General features: G+C 36.9%; 1 protein-coding gene across 1 annotated transcript in view; it reads left to right on the top strand.

Moving 5' to 3' along the window:
* Window positions 1-12440, top strand: part of LOC137408610 (mutS protein homolog 5-like) — a 44818-nt gene that overhangs the window by 11986 nt on the left and 20392 nt on the right. Inside the window, 5 exon segments of the mRNA XM_068095197.1 lie at window positions 1480-1542; window positions 3270-3385; window positions 4274-4380; window positions 6329-6364; window positions 11261-11368. Of these exon segments, the coding sequence (XP_067951298.1) occupies window positions 1480-1542; window positions 3270-3385; window positions 4274-4380; window positions 6329-6364; window positions 11261-11368 (430 nt within the window).

Raw genomic sequence — 12440 nt, 5'->3', positions numbered from 1 at the left:
TATACAGAGCACCTTGCACTAGTAGTCAGAGTATACAGAGCACCTTACACTAGTAGTCAGAGTATACAGAGCACCTTACATTAGTAGTCAGAGTATACAGAGCACCTTACACTAGTAGTCTGAGTATACAGAGCACCTTACATTAGTAGTCTGAGTATACAGAGCACCTTACACTAGTAATCAGAGTACACTAGTGCGAGATGATTATTTTGCTCTTTATAGATATTTCAAATATTATATGAAGGTTTATTATTTTGCTTTTTGGCCTCATATTTTTAATATATATTCACATGAAAAACCATTTTAATTGTACTTGAATATGAAGTTTAGAGCTCCATCTAGCTTAGAATTTAAGATTTTTGTAGCTTTGCCAGTTCCAGTTGAATAACAAGGACAAAATATCACTAATATATGCTACACGTATTTCCTGTTCGTTACAAATAAATATTTTAGGCCTTCTGTGCCTGATGTTAATCGTAGTAAAGTCAGTTACTTTTATATTCTAGAACTGCTTTCTTCATGTGGTTGCGTAACATCATATAAAATCTTTATCTGACATGAGCTAAGACTATCAGTATCTACAGAATAAGTGTCTAAGATTGTAGCAGTATCTATAGAATAAGTGTCTAAGACTAGCAGTATCTATAGAATAAGTGTGTAAGACTAGCAGTATCTATAGAATGAGTGTCTAAGACTAGCAGTATCTATAGAATAAGTGTCTAAGACTAGCAGTGTTTATAGAATAAGTGTCTAAGACTAGCAGTATCTATAGAATAAGTGTCCAAGACTAGCCATATCTATAGAATAAGTGTCTAAGACTAGCAGTGTCTATAGAATAAATGTCTAAGACTAGCAGTATCTATAGAATAAGTGTCTAAGACTAGCAGTATCTATATAATAAGTGTGTAAGACTAGCAGTATCTATAGAATAAGTGTTTAAGACTAACAGTATCTATAGAATAAGTATCTAAGATTGTAGCAGTATCTATAGAATAAGTGTTCAAGATTGTAGCAGTATCCATAGAATAAATGTCCAAGCCTGAAACAATATCTATCGAATAAATGTCCAAGCCTGAAACAATATCTATAGAATAAATGTCTAAGATTGTAGCAGTATCTATATAAAAAGTGTGCTGCAAACCCGTGAGTGTTAGATATGTTCTTTTACTAAGGTTCTCCCAGTTCAATTGTTTCAACTATAGACAATACGTTGTATTGCTTCGGTATGACTCTGAATTAGCCTGTGGTTCCTTCCGGTGCATGTCACCAGATAGATATTGCAGCTAAACTACTATTTTTTAAAACTTCTGTGAGTCACCATTTGGGAAACCCGTAGAGCCCGTGCTTGTAATATGAATAGCCTAAAATCTGTTGCTTCATGTATACCATGACTAGTTTAGGTGACCTGAGACAATTATTCACTATCTGTCTCAGTAATGCAGTATTTGCGACTTTTAAACAGTGTATTATTGCCTTTAGCCAATGGTGACGAAGATGATGAACATCAGAAAAGATTGCATCTTCTTCTTAATGAAGACCTGGGTAGGTGAAAGCAGACATTTCTATTCTGCAGTAAAGTGTAAATATTGCAATACAATTTTGTTCTGGTTGATGAAATATATGGATGTGATGGTGTGCTTGTCAGTAACAAATCACATAATTTCTCATAAAGAAACTGTTTAGAGTGCAAATTGAAGCAAGCCAACGCTCCTATCAAGTTCTGGGTAAAGTACGAGAACTTGTGAATCATTGAGGTTGTAGGAAAATAGTTGCTTGAAAGATCTACCATGGGTCAACAAACAGTCAGCTGTCGAGACTCTTGTATGCGGTGAAACCACATTCTGTCTGGATCAAAAACGTGCATGGTTCATAATTATATGCAATAACTAACCGCCGTCCATCAGACAGTTCTTTTTGTTAAAAGGACATACTCTGCGGTTCTCAATGGCAATGTGAACCAGATGCAAGCGCCAGGGAGGAAAAAGATCTATGTTATACGCTACTGACTCATCATCTATCTATAGCATCGCAAAATTTATATTGTAACAATGACGCAGAGGTAGTTAGCGTTTTTTCCTTAAAATATCATGAGGGTTAATGATAAATCAATTTTAATTGTAGGTTTTTGTTGCTTAATTGTTTAATATATTGATGAGCGGAGCAGATTTATAAAGCCTTGTTGGAAGGCTTATGTTCATGCAAGATTATCATGTTTATGCAAGATTGTAACAGCTGGCCGACAGAATTATTTTCGAGCAATTGGTTTGGCAAGCAGTGTAATGCGTTGACACTCTGTTCAGTCAAATGTTTCGAAATATCTTTGATTAATATCCATCCGGAGGAACTTACGATTGGCATCGTGTCATTACAACAATGGTCCTATGAACCTCTCGAGGACTGAAAATTGATAGCGCACTGTGACATGCTTGTCTTTGGCCTTCATTCCTTTCTATCACACTGAGGTCTGTGCATGACTCAGTGATAGGGGTTTGTCCTCTGCGGAGGCGTGTGAAATCATATGATGCACTGTAGTCCTGCCAATATATCTACTCACGAGGCCACTCACGAGTGCTGTCTGCTTATGAGTGCTCAATAAAGAGACCCTGGCCAAAAATTACCTTCTTGGCCTAGCTAGTGCTAAATTTGCTAGATCATTAGCTGTATTGAGGTGCGATAAGCAATAGGTGCGATAGTATTGGCCCTATTCTGGGCCAATACTTAGTGTTTAGAGCCAGCATTAACTTTACCCCAGATTTCATATTTTGGTGCAGAGCGCCGCGTGACAGTCACATGACATCTCTTGTTGTTGTTTTGAGCACTTTCACAATGTACAGCATTTTTGAAAGGCCACAGTTTAATTTAAAACAGCCGATTTGTTTCCTTTTTTGTGGATTGTTTTTCTGAATGGATTTGTACGTAATAGCAGGCCCTATGTTTGTAGAATGAATCAGACGTGTGAGAGAATTTTGTAAGGCGTGTTTGCTCAAAGTTTTACCGCTAAAGCGAGGCAATAGATTAAGGGTTGTCAGTTGATAAGATGAGATGTCCCTCCGGAAGAACATTCTATGGTCTTCTATTAACCACACATTCCTCTATTCAATATTTGTCTCTTGTAGCTGTGATGCAATTCGACTCCAACAAACAGGCTGTTAAAAGAAGCTTCGGTCAATAAGACTAAAGAAAGGAAAGCTCCAAATATTTGAACTTGCTACAGGAATGTCGCGTTGATAAGTTTAGGGTGTCGGTAATCTATAATATTCTATTTATAGGGTACGAGGCATGCAAGAACAGGCTGGTACTAACGTTTGAGCAGTCTCTGGCCAACGGTAAAGCTGACTCGGAGGCATTTATAAAGTCGACAGTTAATCTAAATTTCATCAACATGGTACGGATTTATTGCTTACAAAGTTGCTTGTCGTTAAGACGGTGTTTCAACCTTCAACCGCTTTTCGAAGAGATTATATACGATGACATCTTAATAGTTGCAGCCATTTTTTGAGACGTGAACTACAATCTCCAAAAAATTTGGTTTGCGAGTACTTTTTTAACATGCCACCTAGGATGGAGTTTGTTCCCCGACGACCTGTTTCTTACAGATTTACTGATGAAAAAATTGATGGTTTCTAGATATCCATCCTTGTTAGGAATCAGTAACCTCTGTATCCTGCCTGCTGCGGCAATATGACAATAGAATTTATGAAAATGGTCTTACTTGACCCTCCTGTGCTCTGTTTTTACGCATGAACAATCGCTGTTTTTGCTCATATATCTCCTGCAAGAATGATCAAAAAGTCTTATGGTAATCGTTTGTATTGCTTATTATTCCATTATTACTTATTGCTCATCGGAATCGGCAAAAAAACTTGCGGTCTCTGCAGTGAGTAACCTTGAGGCAGTAGGGTCATGTGACCGCAGTGTGTGGCCAGTTCTCTGAAGTCATGAGGCAAAGCGACGAAAACTTGTAATTTTTTACTGCTCAGAATAGAGCAGGTTACTTCGAATGATAGAAATTGGTTGTTCATTTTATGTCTACCCATGTATATGAGCAACTTCACCGCTGGGCTCAAATTGGCACCTTAACATACTGCTGGAATATCTCACATATTAGTATCTTCATTTCAACTGGCAACTATTCATGTTGACAGCAAGTTGACTAACCTTTTGTTGGAACCATATCAACAAACACAATAGGAAGCTCTGATGACTGCGGGTGGCGCAATTTTAACAATTATTGAACTGTTGATCTATGAAGCTTTTTATGTATGTTGACCAGGTCAGGGCGTCAGGGGCTCTTCTCAGGTACCTGGAGACCAACTCAGTTCACCTTGCCACACGCTTTGACAAGGAGGTCTCTGTCCTGGCAGTCGAATTGTACACCATGTGAGTCTGGCTTAAAATTAATTCGTGACAGTGTATAGGTGCCCAAGCTGTGATGAATATAGTTATTGCCTGCGTCTGTTTATCTGTTTGCCAAAAAGTGTGATTCATATTTGGGCTAATTTAATAATGCAGTGGCCGTGGGTGAGTGTAACCTGATATAACTGAGTGCTATTCATCAATAACATGGAATAGCTACTTCTACTTTTAATAATCAAGGGCAGCTCGCTATAACCCTCGCTAGCTGTCTCTCATGAAGAGGGTTGTCTCCTCTCTACACTGTCTACACTGTCCTGTCTACACCGGACAGTCTATGATTAGTTTCCTTGTGGGAGCTTCAAATACTATCTGTGGTAGACCAAAGCCTTTCCTCTAACTTATAAGTTATGCATTTATAAATTTCGAGTGATTATTTATAGCTCTTGGTTATAAATAGAGTCGAATGAGCTGGCACAAATCGTAGCTCCCAGGTTATGTTTTGGTTAACTAACAGAGGTACATAGCTGACTATGTTTGATGATATCTCCTACAAGTTTTTACAGGGAGATGCATCATACATCCACCATAAATATGTAGCATATGAATGCATATGGTGAGCGATGACGTTTTTCTGTTTGTCGCTGTCTGACACTCAGTCTAAATGCATTGGCTATCAGGCAGTCACTTTCTTTATCTGTAATGGTAACAATATTGTTTATGGGTCGAGTTCCATGGTTCAGATAGTATTAGATATATTTAAAGTCCATTGGTCAACAAGTGCTAATCGCTAGTTTTGTGCTTCCTGTTCCTTGGGCCGATACTGTTGATGTTTACTCGTTCACAATCTAGCGTCGCCGTCAGATGACCGTGCGTCGTAGCCTCAGCCTCTTATGCAATCTTTTATTGATGTCCACAGGGTGATACGGACCGATCCCTCACTAATTATCAGGCTACGGAATAATTGATACGCGTATAATGACATGCAGGTTTTGTTCAGCCAATGGGAATCGAGAAAACTTCCTATTGACGTAGGCACGCTATACATAGGCGCAATGTTATACGCTTGAACGGGCGCTCTGTGAGAGCTATTGCAGCGCTATTCCATATCCCGATACAAGCCTCTATTCAGACCGCAGGATACAGCGAATTATTGGCATTCCGATGGCATAAGTAATGATGTTAGTCATCACTCTCTTGTGAGTCATTCCTTGGCACCAAAGGGATTTACTATACAAAAGCCTGTCAAAGACTTAGAATGACGTCTGCATTTGGTCTGAGTTGTTCCTGATGATGACTAATAGGGGATGCGATACGAGGGATTTCCTTTTTCAGGCTATCCGCTAGTTCATCCCTGTTATGTTCAGCAGACTGCAAAGCATTATGGGAATGTTGGCAGCAATCTAAATAAGCTAAAATTAATGCGTTTAGGCTCAGCAACAGAACTACCTGCTACAATGATTATTAAAGTTCACGACTGGGCTATTGATTTGTATGCTCTGGCAAATTTGACAAGCTCCCATCAAACGATCAATAACAAGTCATAATCTAGGATATTCAGAGTATGTAATGGTGAATGCATTCCTGTTTTTAATAACTTCAAGCAAACATATTGGAGGATCATCGACACTACTACAGTCATTTTTAAGCTCGCAATTTAGTTGAGATGGAAACAAACAGCTCTGGCAACCATACCAGGCGCAGCCACTAACAGATCTAGCTACTGTACCGAGTTGATATGCCACCATGCAGGGTTTACTCTGCCCAACATTGGTAGAATCTTTTACCTTCTTTGTTGTTGAAAAGAATGTAGCTGAGAGGTAACAATAGCCTAACTGAATGGTGGTGAGAATGGCTGTTTATAGTAATCTACAATCTGACCCGAGTCATCCCCTCTGTAATTGGCTCACAGCTAAAGCGCTTGACGTTAGCTAAAGTTAGCATTTTAAGCATTATTCATGATTTGTTTTTGTAGGAAATCTCAAGTGTGGATGGACGCAAGCACTTTCAGGTAAATCCTAGATGTATTCATGGAAGCTTCTAATTAGAGTACTCGCAGGGTTTAGTTTTGCGGTTTGTAAAGAACAAGGAAATTTTGTATGGTTCTGCACCAGTTACTGCTCCAGTTCATCTCCTATTCTATTTCCAGATCTCATTTTATCTAATGGTTCTCTATCAGCTCATTTGTCAGTAATGTACTTCTACTTTTGCCTCAATGACGCCATCCTACTACCATTATAAACCTTTACTATCATAAGAGCCATGCACTTACTGATGGGAAAAATGCATCACACAGGATTTGAACCTGGATGTTTGGATTACCTGCCGAGCACACTACCAACTGCGCCATTCAACCACCATTACTTGTCTAAGAATAACTGTGCACATAATTATTACTCATGAGGATCTCTCATGGCACACGAGACTGCCAGTGTACAAGTACATATAGTTTGAGCGACATACATAATGTCAACTCCAATTATTACCGTTGTTACCTGTCTAATATCAAATCAGTTTATGAAGTCCCGTCGATGATATGGAGCAATTTAGTGTCTTTAATATTATTGTGCCCTCACATGACTTACTCTCAAGGGTTTTTAGGTGCGAGTTGAAGGCAGCCATTTAGGTACATGATTATGCTTGTTCATTGAATTCGTTTGCACGTAGTTGTATTACTAGAATCTTTAGTTCCTGATTCGACGCTGAAAAATTACTAAGGCATGGTTCCTTATTCTTTTACTGAGGCTGTTGAAATTTTAGTGATAGTGAGTTTTTTTTATTTCCTTATCTAAACAAGGTGTTAGCTAACAAATTTGCTGTGTAATGGCTATTCGTTGAGATTTTATTAAGGTGTCAAATAAAAATGTTAATGTAATGTGGTTGTGATAAATGGAATTATATGTACTCTAGACAGTGCTCTTCAAGTACTGTCAGCTTATATAATTTGATCTTAGCAATCACTTACACGTAATTTCTCTAATCGACTGTTCCTTTTAAAATGGAGTTGTCTGAACTTTCAATGTATATATTCACCAGTTTTTGGTATCTCTGAAGGCCGATTGATTGTTATTGTCAGTTCTACTCAATGATAGACCCAAGAGTCATCTTAGGCTTGTGTTCTATAAGTATATAGTGTTTTTTATAGGAGATGATGTTTTCCTATGACTGTTACCTTCAACCGATGTATTCATTCAGATTAAATAACTCCAAGTACAAATTATACATACCTTTAACTAGTCCGCTGGCAGTCAGGTGCGCTGTGAGAGATCGTCATGTGTAATAAATATGTGCACAATTATTCTTAGATGTGATAAGGTAGTTGAGTGGCACAAATAGTAGTGTGCTTGCTTGGGAATCAGAATATCTAGGTTTGACTTCTGTGTGAGGCAACCTTTTTTTCTAACGCTTTTAGTTTGGCTTTAGACAAACGGGTGCGGCTCTTATTATAGTAAGGATTAGCTTCGATTTGAATAAAACTCTTTTGTTGTTTTATCCTTTTTAATCGTACTCGTAAGAAGACTGGCACACTGAAACTCACTAAATAAAAACTTTTAAACTATGACCCATGCAATAAACTGAAAAAATTTTTTTGATTTTTATTTTATTGATAAATTATACTGATCATTGCCTGATTATTTTGAACACAAACCTTGTCAGTGTAACGACGTGTAACTCGACTTGCAAACCACCTATCTACGTATGATAGAACAATAGTTACAAGCTTGCTCACTTCCAATTATGGGTTTAATGTCCAATCATGCTGTTTATTAATATTAACTAAGCATCAAGGACTGTCATAAACCTCCACTGTTGCCCCAAATAAAATTTATCAATTGAATTTATCCAGAAGTAAAACATTACATCTAAAGCAAACTGTATTGTCATAAAAAAGAGCAGGTCTGATTGCATATGATACTTTAGAGACATCAGAAATCTGTGGTATTTCACACTAGAAGGGCGTAGCGAGCTATGGTATTATGTAATCTAGGTTTGGTATTGCATTATTGGTCTTGGCTCCGTTTTTATTTTACAAAAAATGTAGTAGCCTTGTATGAGGTCGGATGAAGCCATTTACAAAAGCAAGTCTTTTTGTTTTGTCAGTGATTTATTATTTGCGAAAGATGCTAGTTGTCGCTGCTTTCTGTCGCAATGGCTCCTTTCCTCCTTTTATGATTGCCTCAGCTTGACAGTATTGGAACACTCCGCTGCCACAATATTGGATCTTAGCCAAATATCCTGCAGCAATTGCTCTATTTTACCATACCAGTTTCCCTTTCCTCTTCCTTTTTTCCTCATTCTTTTATCCCTTTGTTAAGATAGCAGGATTTTCTCTCTTTTCTCCACACCCCTCCCACAGATTTCCTTTGTCTTTCATATCTTCCTTCTAATCCTTTGTTGTCATACTTTCTCTTCAAATTTTTTTGTTGAAAAAAGTCGAAAGTTATCCTTATTTTTTTGTCGTTATGTTTGAAGTATATAGAAAAATGCAACAAACTGTTTCATGAAAAGCACACGTTGGAAATTTTGGACAAATAACTGGCATTAACTTGCAAATATAAAAATAACTTATTTGTAAAAATAGCGTTTTCAGCACTTTGTTCTTTCTTGTCTTAAACTAGGCAAATAAGTAATAGATATTATCATAGTTGTTTGAGGTATAGCATTTACTGGACGGCTGACAATTAAAATACTGCCTCGACAACAGCTCAGTATCTAAGATTGCCTTCTGTGTGAACTCACAATAGAGATTTTATTAAATCTTTCTTCTATATACTCTCAGTCTGGCACCTGGGTTATGCTAATAGCCCTTAATCATCCTCATTAAAAATATATTTTGAAAATTTTGTGTTGCCGCCAACAAGGAATTCTCAGTGTTTTGTACCAGGCTGAAAAAGGCGACGATGTTGCTCTACGCAAATATCTACGCTTTGTTTCTCACTGCCAATTTCAATGCTAGTTCCTGTCATGGCTGGTAAGGAATTTTTTATCACACCGATCAGTTGGTTATCCATTATCAATGTAGTTCTTAGTTCTATTCTTCGACATTCTTTATTTCTATAATAGCTTATTGGTTGGTTAAACTTACACGCGTGTAACCCTTTATGTGCGTGTCGCCAGGCGGTCAGTCGAGTCTCAGTGCACCCACTGCTTTATTCAAGACTGACCTCGTATCAGTATTTAAGCAATACTAATTATCATAGTCGATGCTCACAAATGTTAGATAAGAGGAGTGCTTGCTAGCTGAGAGATAATCCTTTTCAATTATAAGTGTTATTTTGTTCAGTTTATTTGTGGTTAGCATATCATCGCAGGCCATCTATCGTTGTACATATGCGTGTTATACTGTCACTTTTTATATCTGCTCCGAGTCGAACGTATCGCTATATGATTTCTTATATCGTTATGAGCCTGTCTAGCTCAATGATGGACTTTAGAGGCAAGCTTTAGATGGAATCCTCAAGTTTACACGCTTGTGTTTATAAGTAGAGAGATGGACTTTCATAGTTTCATGGAAATACCTTTCTCTTAGCATATGCTAATAAATGTTATTTTAACTCGTTCTGGCTCTGTTGAGGAATTTGTCCTATTTGGAGATAAAAAAACATCCAACATAATTTATTGCATATTTCTAAGGCATATTTTTGGATCAACAAAGACAAAACAAGATTTTCTATACTTGTATACATGTTGTTGTTACAATATGTATCCGGCGATTCTTGGACTACAATATACAAATTATGTCTAACCGTACAATAGATGGCAAAGCTATTGATTTGAAGTTATCTGCACCAATCTTCATTTTGTAATGAGGATGTAACTCTAAATTTTCTGTTAATAACAGAAATTTAATTACTACCATAATTATATAGTGTACATGTATCTAAAGCCTAAAGCATCTATATAATATTATATATTTCTCAAAGTCCGTCGTCTGTGGATCTGTCTGCATTCTAGCTATAGCTATTAATATTTTGGAATAAAGAATCTGTACCGAAAAAGATTTAATCTAGTACCCTCCCATTCGCCAGTCCGGGAGCCAGGATAGTAGCAAGTGGCAGGCAACTCTCATTACTTCTCATTGTTTATAAGCTGATTTTGAATACCCGGGCAACGCCGAGTAGCAGAGCTAGTACCTTAATATTTATCACTGCAGTTTAGCTGATGGTGCAATATACAGAGGTGGTCTTCATGGCTTTTCCTGAACTTCTTCATAAAATTCTTGACTTCTGATGCTTTCATCACAGCAGCTTCATGAACAGCAAAATGTATTATTTGACAGTATGATGCAATGTCTCATTGATTTGCATGGCCAGAATATTATAAATAAACATCTAGTTTATTAAAATTCCGTTTCATACGAACAACGCAGCTGAGCTTTTCAGACCGGTCAAAATAATGCCTATTGAAGTGCCCCATCATCATATGACCTAGTCATCGTATGACCTTGTCATCGTATGACCTTGTCAGTGTGTGACCTTGTCATCGTATGACCTTGTCATCGCGGTGCAGGTTATTTTATGCAGCCAGTCCGCCGATAGACCTGCATTATTATTAAACCCTCATAGACTCAATACGCTGGGTCATCAATCTGAGTACTTCTAACTAGCCATACTACGGTGGCACCATCATTAAATAAATGCGGTTTAATGTTATATATACTCTCATTTGTAACCCAAAACAAAAAATTTTCAGCCAAACACTAAATACCCAGTTCACTTTTGGCTAAATGATTTGCTTAGTGACAATAAAACAGAACTATGCAGTTGTAGCTGGCTGATTTAAAAGTAAAATCTGCATGTCACCGTGTTGAATAGCTAAAATGATGAACATATGTCAAGCTGTTTTTATTTACAAAAATCAAAATGTAGGTCTGGTTGATTGAAAATGCACTATTGGTTGATTTTAGTGGCCTTAGAATACTACATTTAGCTGACCATCCTTCTACCAGTTTAGGGAACCGCTACACTAGGGAAGGCTTCAGTCTATTTGGTAAGTTCTTTGTCTCGCTCTACTGGTTTATTTTTACCTGCTACACACTCAACTCAAGCTATCAGTGATGGCCCATCACCATGATCACTAATCTACCACATTACTTAAAAATGCTCTGATAGTTTTTTTGTTTTATCTTTCAGTATAATCTCTTGTTGTATAATGATCTTTAGAATAAAACATTTTTTACACAAATATTTGGCTCTTCTGTTATTATGTGTAATTTCGGTATCAGTTTAAAGTTGTCTTCTTTAGGCATTGGGCAAATAACTCTAAAGACAACATTTTGACATCGACTTGCTTCTCTACAGATGCTTGTTGTAATTCTTGTATCTACAGTATCATGTAAATCAAGCCATCTAATTTCAGGCCTCATGGATCGGTGTAAAACCTCTGGAGGAAAATTGAAACTAAAGTACCACTAGTTAATTTTGTTGTTTATTAATTTTGTTACGTTTATGTTTCCTGTTCATTGACCTGAGGCTATCATCTGTTTCCTGTTAATCGACTTCTAACGGCACGTAAAATACACTCTGTTGTATATATACATTAACCCTTCAACTGCAGAGATAAGTCGGTTGCGGATTCACAAGCTTCTGCTATGAACTAAATATTGCAGATGAATAAATAAATAACTAAGATGCTGATAAATAATCATTCTCTGAAAGATAAAAAATAACAACCACTCTGAAGTGAATGTCAGCATCTGTTTTTCTCTTAATTTTTTGTGCTTATCAATTTGTCATCATACTTTCTGTATATACATGGATGAGTTATGCTCACTGTGTCAATATCAGTATATGCTAAAGTTAAAAAACAGTTAGGTGCAAGAACTGGTTAACAGCGTGAGGTTAACCTACTATAGCGTGAGGTCTACTGCCATATGTGGCCTACCCAGATGAAGGGTGAGGTCTATCAGGTGACCAGCGTTCGTTATCACATTCATCTAGAAACAGATTTATATCAATAGTTATAATATTATGTATATTGTATATAATATATTTATATTATGTATAAATGTATAATATTTATAACAAATATATGATAGCAGATTTATTTTTTTATTTTATTTTTTTTTTAAAGAACTTCTTTAAGAA

This window comes from Watersipora subatra, chromosome 1 (genome assembly GCF_963576615.1).
Source record: "Watersipora subatra chromosome 1, tzWatSuba1.1, whole genome shotgun sequence".
In the NCBI taxonomy this organism is placed as follows: Eukaryota; Metazoa; Bryozoa; class Gymnolaemata; order Cheilostomatida; family Watersiporidae; genus Watersipora; species Watersipora subatra.
This window is presented reverse-complemented; position numbering and strand designations above follow the sequence as displayed.